The sequence below is a fragment of the Festucalex cinctus genome, chromosome 10, assembly GCF_051991245.1.
Source record: "Festucalex cinctus isolate MCC-2025b chromosome 10, RoL_Fcin_1.0, whole genome shotgun sequence".
Lineage (NCBI taxonomy): Eukaryota > Metazoa > Chordata > Actinopteri > Syngnathiformes > Syngnathidae > Festucalex > Festucalex cinctus.
The window spans coordinates 4,809,637-4,828,282 of NC_135420.1; the positions used below are offsets into that span (position 1 = coordinate 4,809,637).

Genomic DNA, 18,646 nt, shown 5'->3' on the forward strand with positions numbered 1-18,646 from the left:
ACAAACTGTTATTTTTCTGGGGAAGGGGATTTTTCACCTAAAGCCAGTTTGAGTTAGCAATAAATATAGTAGACCAACAAAGAAGTCTAAAAAGAATCCATGCCTGAAAAGACAAAAGAAGTCAATCATTTTGGTTTGAAGCGGACGTTTCCAGGTGTCCTTCAACAGTGATCTTGTCTTAAGGATTTTTTGGGGGAAAATTCAGCCCCAAAATGTTACTCATTAAGAACATGACATTTAGCAGACATGGTTATCATGGGTAGACCCACCAAAAAGTCTCAAGAACTGGTTCCCCAAAAATCACAGGAAGTCAGCCACTTTGTTTTGAAGCTACCAATTTATGATAATCCTGGTCATTTTTGTGTGCCCCAAACCTACTCATAGCTTCAATTATTGTTTTCTTGAAAAAGAAATATTAGTGTCAGATTGTTGAGTCGTATCAGTTTATTCACAGAAGCTCAAAACCAGTGTAGAAGAGGAATGTGAAGATTATCATTTTTCACACACACGCAGAGAGGAGGAACATACAAGTATATTAAAAAAAAAAGAAAAAAAAAGACTTTCAAGCATAAAATCAAGACAAGACAAAGTAAGAATAAATAACAAGAAGTCAAATCACGCACACACGCACACGCACGCACACAGGCTGTGCAGGAACTCCAACAGGAAAACAGAATTCAATCTACCATGGCCGTTTTGGGAGCATATTTACAGTACACCTCATAATACAAAATAAAGATGAAAGCACTTATTTTTTTCCCACTTAAAACACTGTACAAGCCTATCGTATAAGTGTCAATGTTCATCCCAATTAAGTGTCCCTTTAATCCCCACCCGAGCGAGTGCAGGACTACAGTTCAATGTTTTTGATCTTTCGCTCTTCCTCGTCATCGCCCTTGTCATCATCAAAGTCAAAATCATTGTCCTTCCTGGTTTTCTTCTGCTCCTCCTCCCACTTCTTCATTTCCAGCTCATCTTGCTCCTCCTTCATCTTCTTCTCGGCTGCCTAGCAAGCACAAAAGGCAAACAATATTTTACCACCCACGCAAAATAGTCCGGGCAAAATAATATTCCATGCATGCTAGCTGTGCTAAAGATAAAAAATTGTCCAAACAGGCGCTGGGTCGAGGCCACGTATTGCCTGTACTTCTTGTGAATAATTATCCCCAGTGAGGGGAGTTGGGGTGTGTGGGTGTGGGGCAACCTAGATCTTTTAAATTTTAGAGGTTGTATTTTTTCTTAAAGCTACTCTATGTAGGATTTCCCACAAAAATATCTTAACAATAGCCTTTTTATTTGACCATTTATGACTGAAACATATTCTAATTAGTAGATCAACATCTTGGCTGTTCACAATGGGTACTCCTACAAGCCTCTGGCCAATATTATTTAGGAAGCGTCCGGTCCGAATCCTTCGAATTTCCCGCCCTCTGTCTGCGGGATGTGACGTTATTCGCGTCATCGTCAGTTGTTTCCTGTCGCGCGAAGACGGAACTAGTACAGATTTTCTCTGCCCCAGACACCCGCTGTTACTCCGCGGAAGGCTGCTTAAAAAAAATGAAAACAATGTCAAGTGCCAAGAAAAAAAAAAATCTAAACTTGATAGTGACCGACGTCGGGCAAGACCGAGAGTGAACATTGGTTTGACATTTCAGCGGTGGAGAGAGTTGAGATCGGACTTGGATTAGAAAAGTGATTCACAGCTGGCTTTCTCCTCCAAACAGTAAGAAGCGAGTAACTTGACATTTAGAAACAAATTTGTTGTTTTCAAATAGCAGTAACCTCAAGATCGATCACTTCTCTGTCGTAACTATTGGGGTGAAAGTGAGGTGGACGGCACATTTAGAGTGAAAAGGGCGGCAAAGTTGAATGAAATAGAACAGAATGACTTTATGAAGAACAGACGTTCCATTCCGCGGCGTTTCAATCAGGCTAAATGTCGCCTTATTTTCCTCCGTGAAAACAGCCTATTGTAGCTACATTATGCTAACGGAATGTGAACGGTACTACTGAATGGTGATAACATTCACGGCCATATCACACTAAGTAGTGAATGGGTCTATATGTTTTTCACAATCGTCAATTTCCATAAATGACAGCCCACCTTTCAGCTAATGCACAAAGACGCTAGACTGGGGGCGACATACACTAATAATGACTAGAATCAGGTTGACGTCCGTCGAGCGGGGTGACTACAATATGTAACTGCATATTAACATCGGAATGAGGTCCAATTAATTGACGTAATTTGCACATCGTTTTGGAGTACAGCACAGGACTGGACTTCGACCGACTAAAGCAATGTGATCTGCACGTCCCGTGGACATCAATTGTTTAGTGGGGATCTAGAGTCTCATCCCGTGAAGTGGCCAGCTTTGTATAACATTATAAAACTTCTTACCTCTGATAACATAGTTTAATTGGATATGAAGAGCCCAGTCTTCAGTATTGAGGTCGTGCACGTACGAGTGCGCGCAGCGTGTACGAGCGTGCAGTTTGTTTTCGGCCACAGGTGGCAGTAGAGATTTGAAATTTTAAATCTTACATAGAGCTGCTTTCAATCAGATTTTGTTTGTTAGCACTTGTAATTCTTGCACATTTTCTTCAAAATCACGTTTGTTAAACATGTGCCTGCTAATTTCCGTAGCCATCGGTCAAATGTGCTGGGATTGGTTTATATTTTTCTACGCTAGGGGGAGCTATAGAGCCATGTTGTTATGGCAACTTCATAATGTCAAATTTTATTAGAAGGCAAACGCAGCAGCTTACTATGTCAGTTGAAACAATAGACTTAGACTAAGACTTAGACTTGACTTTATTGCACACGAAGCTACAAATCATGTGATGTTATTCAGCCAACCATGCTTAGATATGCATCAGCTGTTGCTCAACAACATTCAACTGATGATGGAGACTTGGACATGGCACAACATTACACAAAATATGAGCAAAAAGAGCAGCTTCTACTTTTGCGGGTAAATATAAATGTTCAAAATGCGACCTATGTTATTTATTTGTTGTATAAAGCTGCGTACAAGTAATTTACTTGTTCTAGTAAACATCGCCTCAAGTTAGCCTAATGTTAAATCTTGCTGACCGGTTCATGTGTAGCTCGAGACCTGGACCTATATCGCTGACTATCCATCCATACATCCATTTTCTTAACCGCTTCTTCCTCACAAGGGTGGTGGGGGTGCTGGAGCCTATCCCAGCCAGCTTCGGGCAGTAGGTGGGGTACACCCTGAACTCGTTGCCAGCCAATTGCAGGGCATATCGCTGGCTATTCGTCTCAAAATAATAATTATTATTCACCTCACATGGTGTGTAAAAAAACAAATTGCTGGAAGTTACGTGGGTGGTAATGGCAGCTGGCCAGTGTCAGTCATGACGTGCTTGGTAAACCACTCACTCACAGCGTGTGAACCTAAATTTAAGTTACAGCCAGTGTTGCCACAGTTACCTTGAGGACGTAAGTTAGTGACTTTACTGATTACTTGCTTTAAAAAGTAACAGCTACCTTGATTACTTGTTTTAAAATGTAACTGTTAGACTACAAGTTATTTTACATTTAGCAGACACGGACCATAACATGCTTAACATGAATATGACGCCAAGTTATGCCACTTAATTGTTTTTTTTTATTAAAAAAAATAATATAAAGACAGCATGCTTTTTGACTTATCCATCCATCCATCCATTTTCTAGACCGCTTATTCCTCACAAGGGCCGCCCCTTTTTGACTTATAATAATAAAAAATAAAAAATAAAAATAATTATTATTTTTTATATAATAATTATTATATAATTATTATATAATTATTATATATTATTATATATATTATATATTATAATTATTATTATATAATTATTATAATAATAATTTTTATTTAAAATATAATGAGTGTTTTCAGCATTCCACTTAACAAATTTTCTAATAGTTTTTAATTAAAAATATAAAATAAAGTCTTTTTAGACTTCATTTAACAAAAGTACTTCTTTTTTTCTTTTCTTTTTTTTTAACAATTGCTGAAATTAATGCAGTCTTTTTTTACTCAACCTATTGAACTAATTCCTAAGGGAACGGCTGTTGGAGACTGGTGTACCTCAAATGGAATCCTGCAGTTTTTCCAGACCTGAATTCAATTGAAAGTGGGGACGGGTCTCGAATAAGCCTCGGCTTCCACCCGTCAGCCCTTCTTTCGGATGTTAATGTTGCAAATGATGTGATGTGATTGATGTAAGCTGTAATGTGTCCGAAAGGAAAAAATGAATAAACCAAAGTGGAAAAGTGAGTCACAGTGTAGAAACTCGAAACTGCACCCCAGAACCTCAATGACCTGAGGGCTGGCTTTCAAGAACAGTGGGGTGCCATGCCTCAGCAGACAAAGAGTCGACTTGAGATCAGCACGAGACGTCTTCGTGAAGCTGTATTTGATGCTCAAGGGAACACGCCTAGTTATTGAGGCGTTGAAATGTTTCCTTGTGGTTTGCCCACCATTGTTGTTAATTTTTCTTTCAATCAATTGAAGATGAGGAAATCACCAGTGCATCCTTCTACTTAAATGTCCTACTTTCATGATATGATTTCACTGTAGCATGAACTTTTTACATTCCACAAATATCACCTGAAAGCCAAACTTTTTTTAGTGTATTTTTGTTTCATTTGTGAAAAAATGAAGATGATGTTAACAAAAAATGAAGTTCTCTCTGTCCCTTGGCGGGGATCGACTCAAGATACAGTACATTAAATCTACCCATGCCTCACTAAAGGTGTGATGGGGAGTGCGAATCTGTGTTTGTATATATGTCCTCACAATAATCGGCAACTGCAAGTTAACAGTTTGTCTATATCTGGCGACCAGTCTCATTCTCTGACAACAACTGGTAATCAGTTTGTCTAAATGTGCCTCGACACTAATTGGCAACTAGTCAAGGGCTGAAGCACACTTGCTATCCTAAAGATGACAAACGCTGTAGAAAATGAATGGATGGACGGATAGTCGCTTGTCATGTGTAGGAATAATTGTAAATAATAAGTTATATATTTGCTGGAATGAGGAACGGCTTATGCTTGCAATGAAGAATGCTTTGCTTTGCTTCGCACTCATATTCAAATAGCCTAGCCATATATGTTATCTTATCATACATTTGCTGCGATGAAGAACTGCTTCTGCTTGCAATGAAGACTGCTTTGCTTGCAAAGAAGAATTGATTCTGCTTGCAATGAAGAATGCCTTGCTCTGTTCCCACTCACATAGCCTGGCTATTTGAAGATGACTCAAAAAAGCTGAAGAACCACATCTAACGTGGCAGAATGGTTCAGCCAGTCTGCTGAGGTCGCCTGTTTTCTGTTAAGAAATGATTGCAAACTTGACCACACATGTACTCAGCAATCTTCCACTCACATGCACAATACATAGACAAACAAGTACACTGTGTTCCGACTATGCCTTGCATTTGCATTTTTAGGGTTGAAACACCCATGTAACTAGGGGTGTGGAAAGGGTGTGGAAAGCCAAATAAATACAGAGGGTAAGAAGAGGAATCTTCAGAGAGTTAAGGAGTGAATTGTATCAAGTCAGTTCCTTTCCTTTCTCCTCGCGAGCCCTGAAATGAGTGTCTTTGCTTCTTTTTGTGTCGTGTTTAATAGATGTCAAACAGGTAACGCTGAGATCATGTTACCTGCGTGAGTCCCCAAGTTTGTCGTGCAAACTCTTCTGCTTCTTGGATGTCATCTGTGATGAGGAAGTTGTCAAAGATGGTTCCGGACTTCATCTGAAGGGGGCAAGACATCACTGAGCACATGATCGGCATCTGTAATGACCTGTAACGGCATCTTCTGGCCTTTTGGTGCTAACCTGCCACAAGTCCAGTCCCAGCACGCCAATGTTGTCAAACTTGTACATGTCGCTGTCGTGAACGTACTCTGGGTTAGCGATCTCAGGGTGGACCCATTGGCCTTTGTAGTTGGGGTTGTCTATCTGCTTGGGTGTCCAGTCACCCTGCAAGCAACAAACAGTGAGGTGACGCGGCGGTGAGGTGTGTTCTTGCTGCTAGGGACGCACCTTGTAGTCCGGATTGATCATCGTGCGAGGCACCCACTTGCCATCCATGCCCACGTCCCAGTCACTCGGCTTACGAGATCTGGGGTCTGGGATGATTTCAGGCTGGTCCCAGTCCTGGAAAAAAAAAGCTTTTTATTCTCGTGCTGTCAAGTTAGTAGGTGATACAAGCCTCTTTCTGGCCAACCTATCAGAGTTTTCTACTGCTTTTTTCTGAAAGTGGAGGGAAAAAACGGGACCATGGTTGAACTTCAAAACCCACTCATCTTGCCAAGCTATCTCAGTTTTAATTTGTCCTAGTTTTCATATGATTCATTTTTTTGTGTGTGTGTGTTAAGTGTGAAAATTTACAGTACATAAATACAGTTATGATTGCGACTTAAGAAACTAGGTGCCTCACTGGGTCACTCTTCCTATGGGCTCACCACCTGTGGGAGGGGCCAAAGGGGTCGGGTGCGTAGAGAGCTGGGTGCCGGCCAAAGGCGGGGACCTTGGCGGTCCGATCCCCGGCTACAGAAGCTAGCTCTTGGGATATGGAATGTCACCTCTCTGGCGGGAAAGGAGGCCGAACTGGTGTGCGAGGCAGAGAAATTCTGACTAGATATAGTCGGACTCTCCTCCACACACAGCTTGGGCCAATCCTCTCGAGAGGGGTTGGAGTCTCTTCCACTCTGGAGTTGCCCACGGTGAGAGGCGCAGAGCAGGTGTGGGTATACTTATTGCCTCCCGGCTTGGCGCCAGTACGTTGGGGTTCACCCTGGTAGACAAGAGGGTAGCCTCCCTCCGCCTTCGGGTGGGGGGACGGGTCCTGACTGTTGTTTGTGCATATGCACCAAACAACAGCTCAGAGTACCCACCCTTTTTGGAGTCCTTGGAGGGTGTGCTGGAGAGCGCTCCCCCTGGGGACTCCCTCGTTCTGCTGGGGGACTTCAACACTCACGTAGGCAATGACAGTGAGACCTGGAGTGGCGTGATTGGGAGGAACGCCACCCCCCCGATCAGAACCTGAGTGGTGTTCTGTTATTGGACTTCTGTGCTTGTCCATAAGGAACACCATGTTCAAACATAAGGGTGTCCATATGTGCACTTGGAACCAGGACACTATAGGCCGCAGTTCGATGATCGACTTTGTAGTCGTGTCATCAGATTTGCGGCTGCATGTTTTGGACACTCGGGTGAAGAGAGGGGCGGGGCTGTCAACTGATCACACCTGGTGGTGTGTTGGCTCCGATGGTGGGGGAAAATGCCAGTCAGACCTGGCAGACCCAATCGTATTGTGATGGTTTGCTGGGAACATCTGGCGGAATCCCCTGTCAGAAAGAGTTTCAATGCCCACCTCCGGCAGAGCTTCTCCCTTGTCCCGGGGGAGGTGAGGGACATTGAGTCAGAGTGGGCCATGTTCCATGCCTTCATTGTTGAGGCGGCCGATCGGAGCTGTGGCCGTAAGGTGGTCGGTGCCTGTCGTGGCGGTAATCCTCTGGACACCAGCGGTAAGGGATGCCGTCAAGCTGAAGGAGTTCTATCGGGCCTTTTTGGCCTGTGGGACTCTGGAGGCAGCTGATAGGTACCGACTGGCCAAGTGGAATGCGGCTTCAGTCGTTGCTGAGGAAAAAACTTGGACATGGGAGGAGTTTGGTGAGGCCATGGAAAACGACTTCCGGATGGCTTCGAGGAAATTCTGGTCCACCATCCGGTGTCTCAAGAGAGGAAAGCAGTGCATCATTAACACTGTGTATAGTTGCGATGGGGTGCTGCTGACCTTGACTCGGGACGTTGTGAGTCGGTGGGTAGACTACTTCAAAGACCTCCTCAATTCGAGGACAGTGCCTCTGGATTGGCAAACCGGGGTGGTGGTCCCCTTTTTAAGAAGGGGGATCGGAGGGTGTGTTCCAACTACAGAGGGATCAGACTCCTCAGCCTCCCTGGTAAGGTCTATTCAGGGGTGCTGGAAAGGACGGTCCGTCTGGAAGTCGAATCTCGGCTTCAGGATGAGCAGTGTGGTTTTTGTCCTGGCCATGGAACAGTGGACCAGCTCTACACCCTCAGCAGGGTCCTCGAGGGTGCATGGGAGTTTGCTCAACCAGTCCACATGTGTTTTGTCGATTTGGAGAAGGCGTTCGACCGTGTCCCTCGGAGGGTCCTGTGGGGGGTGCTTCGGCGGTACGGGGTGCCAAGCCCCCTGATACGAGCTATTCAGCCCCTGTACGACCAGTGTCAGAGTTTGGTCCGCATCGCCGTCAGTAAGTCAAATTCGTTTCCAGTGAGGTTTGGACTCCGCCAAGGCTGTCCTTTGTCACCGATTCTGTTCATAACTTTTATGGACAAAATTTCAGCCAAGGCATTGAGGGGGTCCGGTTTGGTGGCCTCAGCATTGCATCTCTGCTTTTTGTAGATAATGTAGTGCTTGGCTTCATCCAGCCGTGATTTCCAAGTCTCACTGGAGTGGTTCGCAGCCGAGTGTGAAGTGGTTGGGATGACGATCAGCACCTCCAAATCCGAGACCATGGTCCTCAGTCAGAAAAGGGTGGCTTTCCATCTCCGGGTCAGGGATGAGATCCTGGCCCAAGTGGATGAGTTCAAGTATCTTGGGGTCTTATTCACGAGTGAGGGCAAGATGGAGCAGGACATCGGCAGGCGGATCTGTGCAGCATCTGCAATGATGCGGACTTGGATACAAGCGTCCGAAATGAGTTTCCTCCGCAGGGTGTCCGGGCTCTCCATTAGAGATAGGGTAAGAAGCTCGGTCATCCGGGAGGGACTCAGAGTTGAGCCGCTGTTCCTCCGCGTTGAAAGGAACCAGCTGAGGTGGCTCGCGCATCTGGTTCGGATGTCTCCTGGACGCCTCCCTGGAGAGGAGTTCCGGGCATGTACCACCGGCAGGACCCAGGACACGCTGGAGAAGCTATGTCTCTCGGCTGGCCTGGGAACGCCTGGGGATCCCTCCAGATGAGCTGGTTGAAGTGGCTGGGGAGAGGGAAGTCTGGGCTGCCCTCCTAAAGCTGCTGCCCACGCGACCTGACCCGGGATAAGTGGTAGTAAATGGATGGCTAGATGGATGGACTTAGGAAAACGGGTCACAATACTATAATAATAATACAATAATCTTGTGACCCGTTTTGGGCTTTTTGGTGGTTCTGACCAAGTCATTTCAAAATAAGATACTGCCTAAGGGCTACGAGTTGAAAGGGAACGGAAGTATATTTTTGAGTTACAACAAGCAAACGACCTTGTCACAAAATTGATGCATGGATGGGGATGGCATGGCCTTTGGCCAATGTAAGAAAAACATGTAAGGTTTTATTTTCACACACTATGGTTAGCACGAGACTCATGCCACTGTACTGTATGTACTATACTGTGATGTAATCTCTCAAGTGTAGCTAATTACTTGTCAAATATCTGTAACTGTTAATACACTGTATTCACGTAAGCCATTTTGTAAGCAACCAAGCAGGAAACACTGATGTTTTTCCAGGAATGAAAAGCAGTTGGACTTGTTCTAAAGTCGACTTGTTATGCTTGTGGAGCAACTTTCACGTACATGTTGTCAGAAACTATGTGAATGCAGAGATTTATTTAGTATGAAATTCTCCAGTCCAAGCAGCTTCCAAGGAGTTTTAGAGGGGGAAAAATAAGTCCAATACATACAATGAATTACAAAATGTGATTTCAAGCCATTTGTGTCCTCACTCTGATGATGAAAGACAAAAGCGTGCAGGGGCCGCAAGCAACACGGTCACCTCAGGCTTGGTGTCGTTGGGATCATCAATGGTGGGCCGGTCGTCCCAGTCAGCCGGCTTGCTGGCCAAGGGGTCTTTGATGGTTTTGGGGGGCAGCAGGTCCCAGTCATCCTCCAGCAAGCCCGACGCCACCTCCCGGTTGTCAATCTTCACCTGGTACGTTTGGTCCGGACGTAGCACCAACGTGTACACGTGGCTGAGACTGTCGTCCTGCTAGAGAGAACCAGGAGTTCAGAATAGGCCATAGAGCAGGGGAAAAAGTAGTCCGGCTTTATCTGATATATATATATATATATATATATATACTTTCAGCAACTGCCGATAACACCATCTCAACATAAAAATAATGCGGTAGAAACGGAGTTCCAATACTTTATTGAAAGTGCATTTTTAACATGAAAATAAAGGTGTTTTTTTTATGAAAAACAAAATAGGCAGTCTCTCTTGACTTCTTGTAACGTAAATACTTTTTATAAAACAAAAAATAAAAATCTATCCAGGTTGAAAATGAAAATCCCCTTAATTCCTCTATTGTTTGTTCCGCTATTCCAGTGTGTACACTTGAGTCGACTCGTGCATGCTGAAAACTAGGGGTGGGAATCTCTGAAATGAGGCCGATTCGATATGTATCTCGATACACAGGTTGCGATTCGATTGAAAAACGATTATCTTTCAGAACAGAACGGTTCGATATGGTTCGATTAAGTTTGGGAACGATACAATTTTCGATTCGATACGATTCATTTCAATATTCAAGACTTATAGTGACATTTGTTGCTTGTAAACATTAATCTTAAAACACCACAAATTTTTACAGTATCTACAAATGTGTTAAAAAAGAACAACAAATATGTCTTCTATATTTTTATATTTTGAATCAATTATTTAAATATACCGCAACAAAGGGCTGGGCGATATGACTGACAAATGTATCAGTTTAAATATTTATTAGTAGTTATTGACAGTTATAATTGTTTTTTGTTTGTTTGGTTGGTTGTTTTCTCTTCAAAATAAGGATCAGGAAAACAAAAGGTTGATAATTTAATGTTAAATATAAATATTTAACCTTTAGACAGACACCAACACAATTAAACAGAATATGTGCACATTGTGAAGTATTTCAGAAACATAAATTTAAGACATGAAATAAACGAACCGTCCAGCCAAAAGAAATATGAAGCCACCTTATGGAACAATAAATCTATCAAACACATTTTAACCACTTAATATATGCAAAAATATTTCCAAAAGTTCATTTCCCTTTTTAATCAACAATTTTTGTTTTTAACAATTTTTGTTTTTCTTTTGCCATCACATTCGTTTTTGGTTAATGTATGACATCTTTTTTGTTTTTTTTTAATCTGAGACACGATGATGACCACAGAATCACTACTATTTATATTTTGTTTTTTGGGCTGTCGTTCATTTTGAGTTTGATGACGTAATCGCGGGCACATCTCAGTTCTCCTGTCTGCTGCTCATGCTAGTTGTAGACATTGACAGGGAGCCACAAACTGAGAAATGAGATACTTGCAGTGTGCTTTTAGCATAGCTGTGGGACATACCTGTGTCGTTTGAATCCATGCATTCGATCGTCACGGGAGTTATTATTTTTGGCTCGCGCGCAGTACCAACGCCGGCCCGGGACATACAAGTGCACCGAGAGGACTCGATAGCCATGGGAAATACCGAGATGTACGGCACCGGCTTGTGCTAACTGTCTCCAGTTGCATGTGTCGCCAGCATGGCGTTGACGGTAGGTGCGTAACGTCTTTGCCTTATGTTTACAACATCCGGGGAATGAAGCGTCTCTGAGCGCTACTTGGCTAGCTCTCTATAAACACGGAAGTAGCTTGAATAGTGATGCTACTGAAATGTAAACAAAACAAGTAGAGCACGGCGCAGAACTCTTGCTATTGTTATGAAAACCATAAAGCCTCACTCGCAACCGATACGGTCGTTTAGCTCCCCTTGACGAACGATGGTTCGGTCGAATCGTTTTTTTGTTCCACCTCTACTGAAAACGTGACTTGTCTGACGTCACTCCCCCTGGCGAGAGGGCGGAGACGACCTCATCACATAATGCTTCACGGACCAGTTGAGGATGGAAATAAATAAATAAAAAATTACCACTTTTATGGTCCATAATGTACACTTTTTCCGTTGCGTTGTTTGTCTGTTGGTTCATAAAACTAGTAGTAAAAGTATCATCACTTCTGTTTTGAATGTACAAACCATTCACGACCAGACCATGGCTGAATTCAGTGTGGTGATCAATGACTTCCGCCTCATCTTCGAAGTTAGCGGCAGTTGTTTGCGACTGTTACAACAGTGAGATATTTTGCCTTCTTCATGAAACTGTGGAGTAGCGCATTGAATCTCTGGACAGTAATTTTAATCAGACTACTTTGTTGAATAAAGTAACGTGTTAGACTACTAGTTATTCTGGAAAGCAAATTTTTTTTGTGTGTGTGTTAGACTACTAGTTATTCTGGAAAGCAATTTTTTTTTTTCTGAGTACGCGTTACTAAGTAACGCGTTACCGTTACCGCAACACTGTGTGTGTGTGTATATATATATATTAGGGGTGGGACAAAAAACCGATTCGACCGAGCCATCGGTCGTCAAGGGGAGCTAAACGGCCGTATCGGTAGCAGACATGTCAACCGATACAAAATCCGCCGGGAATCCTTAGATACATTGCTTGTCAAGCTGTGGACCGGATATCGCGTTGCTGTGAATCGGTTGCGAGTGAGGCTTTATGGTTTTCATAACAATAGCAAGAGTTCTGCACCGTGCTCTACTTGTTTTGTTTACATTTCAGTAGCAGCACTATTCAAGCTACTTCCGTGTTTACAGAGAGCCAGCAAAGTAGCGCTCAGAGACGCTTCATTCCCCGGATGTTGTAAACATAATGCAAAGACGTTACGTGTAGTGATCAGAACATAATTCACCCACGGAACGTTGGGACGAAGGGGGAGTTTGTTGGGATGAAAGGATGAAAGGATGAAAGGATAAAAGAACAAAATGTTGGTAGGTCTGTGAGCCTCGCACAGAGGGAGTTGTTGTTGATGATGTGAATAAAACGCCAGTCTTTGGCTATGGACTTTAACACTCCGCCTTCGACTCCCGTCACTGCTCGCTACATTGGTGACCCCGACATCCGCCTCGTTGACGTTTCCGAGGCTGAGAATTTGATCGAATTGAGCGACATGGCGAACTCCGCTGGTCTCAAGTTACCGGAGTTTTGGGAGTCGGCCGCGGCGACGTGGTTTGTACAAGCTGAAGCTCAGTTTGCCATCCGTGGAATTACGGACGATTCCACGCGCTACTACCACGTGGAGGCCGCGCTCGGGAGCTCCACGGCGGCCAGAGCTACGGCGCTAGCGAACACTACCATCTCCGAGCCACGTGCTCTGGCGGAAGAAGCCGACCGCTTTTTCCTGGCCACCCAGCGGCACAACCACGAGGTCTTGGCCTCTGCACGCGCCTTCCCGGTCCCGGCGGCCGCAAGGGCACCTCATAAGGTACGCGCTGCCGTGGATGGCCGATCGGCCCCTGGCTTATGCTATTTTCACGCACGTTTTGGTACCAAGGCGAAGAGGTGCCGCGCCCCTTGCTCCTTTGTTGCGCCGGGAAACGGCGACGCCTCCACTCAGTTGCAGCTGTGAGTGGGGGCGCAGAGTGCCGGCTGCTGTTGGTCGTGGACACCCTCTCCAGACTCGAGTTCCTCTGTGGCTCCGGCGCCCGCAGAAGCGTGTTGCCTGCCTCGGCTGAAGATGCTGCCGGGGGCACTCACGGCCCGCACCTGTCAGCGGCCAACGATGCACCGATCCGGACCTACGGCACTACGACAGAATGTGTCTTTGGTGTGCCCTCCATCCAATACCTCGGCCACCTCATCAACGAGGACGGCGCCACCCCGCTCCCGGCAAAAGTGGAAGCTGTTGCCGCTTTTCCTCGACCCCGGACGGCCCAGGGTCTTCGGGAGTTCCTCGGGATGGTGACTTTTTGCCACAGGTTCATCCGCCTCTTCCACTTCATCCTGGAGGGCCGTGAGTTCACGGTCTTCGTCGATCACATGCCGCTCGCCTTCTCCATGTCGAAGTTGTCCAAGCCGTGGTCCGCGCGGCAACAGCGACAGTTGCCGTTCATATCTGGATACACCACGGACATCCGACATATCGCTGGCAAGGACGACGTGGTCGCGGATTGTCTGTCCAGGGCAGCCGTCAACACGATACAGCTGGGCCTCGACTTTTCCCGGATGTCGGCCGACCAGGCTTCCGACCGTGACACCCAGTCGCTTCGGGGCTCCGACACCGGGTTGCAAGTTAAACCGGCTCATGTTGACCATGTTGACCCCTTGGACCACCCCGCGCCCCCCGCCGCGGCCGCCCCCCTGGGCTGCGCCTTGTGGACCGTGTGGGGTCCCTTCCAGTTGTTCCTGCATCCCCGCCAGTTGGTGCGCGGGACTGTTCTGGTGTTTCTGCTGTGTCCCTCCCGCCCTCGCTCCCTGGGTCATGTACCCGCAGGGGCCCGGCAGTTGCCGCCCCGTCATCCGGAGTTTGATTGTGGGTGAATTCTGGGGGGGCTTGTGTAGTGATCAGAACATAATTCACCCACGGAACGTTGGGACGAAGGGGGAGTTTGTTGGGATGAAAGGATGAAAGGATGAAAGGATAAAAGAACAAAATGTTGGTAGGTCTGTGAGCCTCGCACAGAGGGAGTTGTTGTTGATGATGTGAATAAAACGCCAGTCTTTGGCTATGGACTTTAACACTCCGCCTTCGACTCCCGTCACTGCTCGCTACATACGCACCTTTTTTTGGGGGGAGGGGGGGCGCCTACCGTCAACGCCGTGCTCGCGACACGGCACGCGCGCTCGCGCGCAGTCGCGCACAACAAGTGGCAACATGCAAATGGAGACAGTTAGCAGAAGCCGGTGCCGTACATCTCGGTATTTCCCATGGCTATCGAGTCCTCTCGGTGCACTTGTATGTGCCGGGCCGGCGTTGGTACTGCGCGCGAGCCAAAAAGAATAACTCCCATGACGATCCAATGCATGGATTCAAACGACACAGGTATGTCCCACAGCCAACACACCAGCTAAGTTAAAAGCATACTGCAAGCATCTCATTTCTCAGTTTGTGGCTCCCTGTCAATGTACCCAACTAGCATGAGCAGCAGATAGGAGAACTGAGACGTGCCCGCGATTACGTCATCAAACTCAAAATGAACGACAGCCCAAAAAACAAAATATAAACAGTAGTAATTCTGTGGTCATCATCGTGTCTCAGATTAAAAAAAAAAAAAAAAAGATGTCATACATTAACCAAAAATGAATGTGATGGCAAAGAAAAACAAAAATTGTTAAAAACAAAAATTGTTGATAAAAAGGTTAGGGCACTTTTGGAAATATTTTGGGATATATTAAGTTGTTAAAATGTGTTTGATAGATTTATTGTTCCATAAGGTGGCTTCATATTTCTTTTGGCTGGACGGTAGGTTTATTTCATGTCTTAAATTTATGATTCTGAAATACTTCACAATGTGGACATATTCTGTTTAATTGTGTTGGTGTCTTTTTTAAAGGTTAAATATTTATATTTCAAATTGAATTATCAGCCTTTTGTTTTCCTTATCCTGATTTTGAATTACAAAAAAAAAACAAAAAACAATTATAACTGTCAATAACAACTAATAAATATTTAAACTGATACATTTTTCAGTCATATTGCCCAGCCCTTTTTTCCGGTCCATTTAAATAATTGATTCAATATATAAAAATATAGAAGACATTGTTGTTGTTCTTTTTTTTTTACAGATTTGTAGATACTGTAAAAATTTGTGGTGTTTTAAGATTAATGTTTACAACCAACAAATGTTAAGTTTTGAATATTGGAATCAATCGTATCGAATCAAAAATTGTATCGTTCCCAAACTTAATCGAACCGTATCGAACCGTTCTGTTCTGAAAGATAATCGTTTTTCAATCGAATCGCAACTTGTGTATCGAGATACATATCGAATCGGCCTCATGTCAGAGATTCCCACCCCTAATATATATATATATATATATATATATATATATATATATATATATATATATATATATATATATATATATATATGCCAAGATTCTGCCTGTTAACGAGAGCCACCACATCGTTACAACTTCTGTTTTCGCTGCTCCTGTATTTGGTATTTTGTATCTGATTGTTTTTATTTTTATATAGTCAGGAACCTAGTTGCTGCTAGTGGGCTCGAGCATACCACACTATACGACACTATACTCAATAACTCCTTAAGATCTATTTCTAGTGGGCACTAAGCATCAACACTTGGTGTTACTGCATGCTAATTAGTCAATTTTCTTGACGCCGTCCCCTGTGGTCGGGCGGGGGTGGTTCTGCCCCCCCCCCCCCCGTTGTCTGCTCGGTGGCGGTTGCGTCTTGGCCGCTCCCTGGGCCCCCTGTGGGGTGCGGTGTTGGGGTGCTTCCCCTGGTGCCCGGGGCCGGCGCGGTCCGCTGCTCCGTGCCCGGCGGCGCGGTTCGGGGTGGGTGGGCCTCCGGTGTGCCCCGTGGTTCCCTCTCCCCTCCCCCTTCCTCCCCCCCGTCGCCTCTCCCTCCTCGCCTCCTCCCGCCCATCCTCCTCTGCCTCCCGGTTCCTTTTCCCTTGTCGCCCTCCCTCCTCCTCCCCCCCCCCCGCCTCCTGCCCTGCAGCCGCCCTTTCGCCTTCTTGTCGTCTTCTCCCCGCTTCCCCCGCCCCCCCCCCCCCTTCCCTGTCTGCCCTGCGGCCCCTCCCCCTCCCTCTCCCTGGGCCTGGGGCTCCCTCCCCGGCCCGGGCGTCGGGCTCCGGGGGCCGGGCGAGGGTTCGGGGCCTGCCCCACTCCGGTATAACTCCTGGCGCCCCGGGCGGGCTCCGGTGGCCGGTGGGCTGTCCGGTAGCCCTGCTGCGCTGGCTGTCCGCCCATTGTGGTGCCGGGTGGATGAGGTGGGGGGCGGGTGGGGGTGGGGGTGCTGGGGGGCGGGCGTGCCACCTACACCCGCCGGGTTGGGTGAGGCCCCGCTGGTCGCTCCTCTTACTCACTTCACTAGCTTGCACTATACACTTTGTAAATATACACATAGGGCACACAACACATTTCTTGGTGGGGTGGGGAAGGGTGGAAACACCGTCTTCACCCTTCAACTCCCCTCCAATTTTAATGCACCTCACGTCCAAGGGAGGGGTGAGTTGGGGCGGGGAGCCATCAGAGGGGATGGACTGCAGTGCCTGGCAGCGCTGTGGTCCCCCCCATTTGTGTCCCTGCCCCACCACTTTGTCCCTCCATTCCCTTTTTTAATGCACCACACATATACATATTCATTTTTTTGGGGGGGATACGGGTGTGTCGGAGTAGGGGAAATGTTTTCCCTCTGCTCCGACTCACCTGCTCCCAATTTTAATGCACCACACGCACACACTTGTATATACACTGGGTGGGGCCACATTCACGGTGTAAGGGTAGAGCTCGCCAGTCGGCGAGCTGGCGGACTCAGTAACAGGGTTAGGTGTCACTAGTACTCTGGCGTGACGACCGGGGCCTCTCCCCATCGGGCTCGGTGTTCTGGTGTTCCGCCTTCTCCCCTGGTGCTTCCTCCTCTGCTTCCCCCCTCCCGCCGCTGTGCAAATCTCGCGCGGCTGGAGGTGGGGTGGGCACATCTTCCCTCTCTGCGCTGTTGCCCGGTGCCGGTTTCCGGGGGGGGGGGGGGTGGGGGGTTCTCGCGGGGGGCCGGGTTCGCGGGGGGGGTGGCGGCCGTCGGGGGGGGGGGGGGGGGGGGCGGCTTGTTTGGGGGGGGGGTGGAGGTATGGGTGGGTGGGGGGTTGGGTGCTGGGGGTCGGGGTGTGTTCGGGGGTTTGGGGGTCGGGGGTGGTGGGGCCTGGGTCGTGGTGGATGGCGGGTTTGGGTGGGGTGCGGGGGGGTCGTGGGGGGATGGGGGCTGGGGACCGGTGGGGCGCTGTGGGGGCCCGCTGGGCCTCGTTCTGCGGCCTTGGGCGGGGGTGTTCCGGGTGTCTGGGTCGGCTCGCCGACCGGTGTCCGCTCGGGTGGCTTGGGGGTGGCCTTGGTGCTGCCGCGGCCTGGGGATTCCGGGGGGGGGGGGGGGGGCGGTGCTCGCTTTGCTGGACCGCGGTTGACGGCTTCTTTCTTTGGTGGTGGTCCTTATGCATGCCAGATCCGTCGCACCAGCATCTACTGAAACTCAACAGAAGTACCCTCTCCCTCCCACAGCCCCTTGAATCAGTTGGTGCTGGTGTCTGTGGTTCTCACTTTGCTTTATCTATCCTTCCCTCCTTCCTCTCTTTAGTTTTTCCTCTGGTCACTTGAGATTTTAATTTATTAGAAGTATGAGGTTTCTGGGGTTGGCATAAGACTCTGGTTTTGTAACCACGCAGGAGGGGTCTTGTTGGTGCTGGACTTCACTTTGATGGATTGGATGTACTGGCTTCTATTGATCTCACTCTGCCTTATCGATCCTTCCCTCCTTCCTCTCTTTAGTTTTTCCTCTGGGCTCTTGAGATCTCGCTAAATTTGCTGGAATTTAGAGGCTTCCGGGATTGGCGTAAGACTTTGATTTTGTAACCATGGGGAAGGCAGGAAGTGTTTGGTCGGTGCTGGATGTCACTTTGATTTACCTTTCTTTTCTCTTTATTTCTTTTTTTTTCTGACCTTTTCTCTGGTCTCCTGACCATTTAAATCTCACGACTCTGGCAAGATTCTGAAGTACCTGGTTAAGGCGAAGGGTAATGGGATATTTATAAGGTTTTAGGTGAATGAATGAGTATAAATTTATACGTATT

At 46.9% G+C, this 18,646-nt stretch overlaps 1 protein-coding gene across 2 annotated transcripts in view; it reads right to left on the bottom strand.

Annotated features, from left to right (window-relative positions):
• Positions 1-426: 426 nt before the first annotated feature.
• LOC144027743 (calreticulin-like) overlaps positions 427-18,646 on the bottom strand; it is a 40,314-nt gene continuing 22,094 nt past the window's right edge. The window contains exons 5-9 of one of the 2 annotated variants that reach the window (XM_077535538.1): positions 9,803-10,012; positions 6,066-6,179; positions 5,859-6,002; positions 5,683-5,775; positions 427-1,006 (exon numbers count right to left, since the gene is read on the bottom strand). In XM_077535538.1, the coding sequence (XP_077391664.1) occupies positions 851-1,006; positions 5,683-5,775; positions 5,859-6,002; positions 6,066-6,179; positions 9,803-10,012 (717 nt within the window). In that variant the 3' untranslated portion in view covers positions 427-850. Of the gene's footprint in view, positions 1,007-5,682; positions 5,776-5,858; positions 6,003-6,065; positions 6,180-9,802; positions 10,016-18,646 lie in introns of both variants that reach the window. The other variant, XM_077535537.1, reaches the window with a different exon arrangement.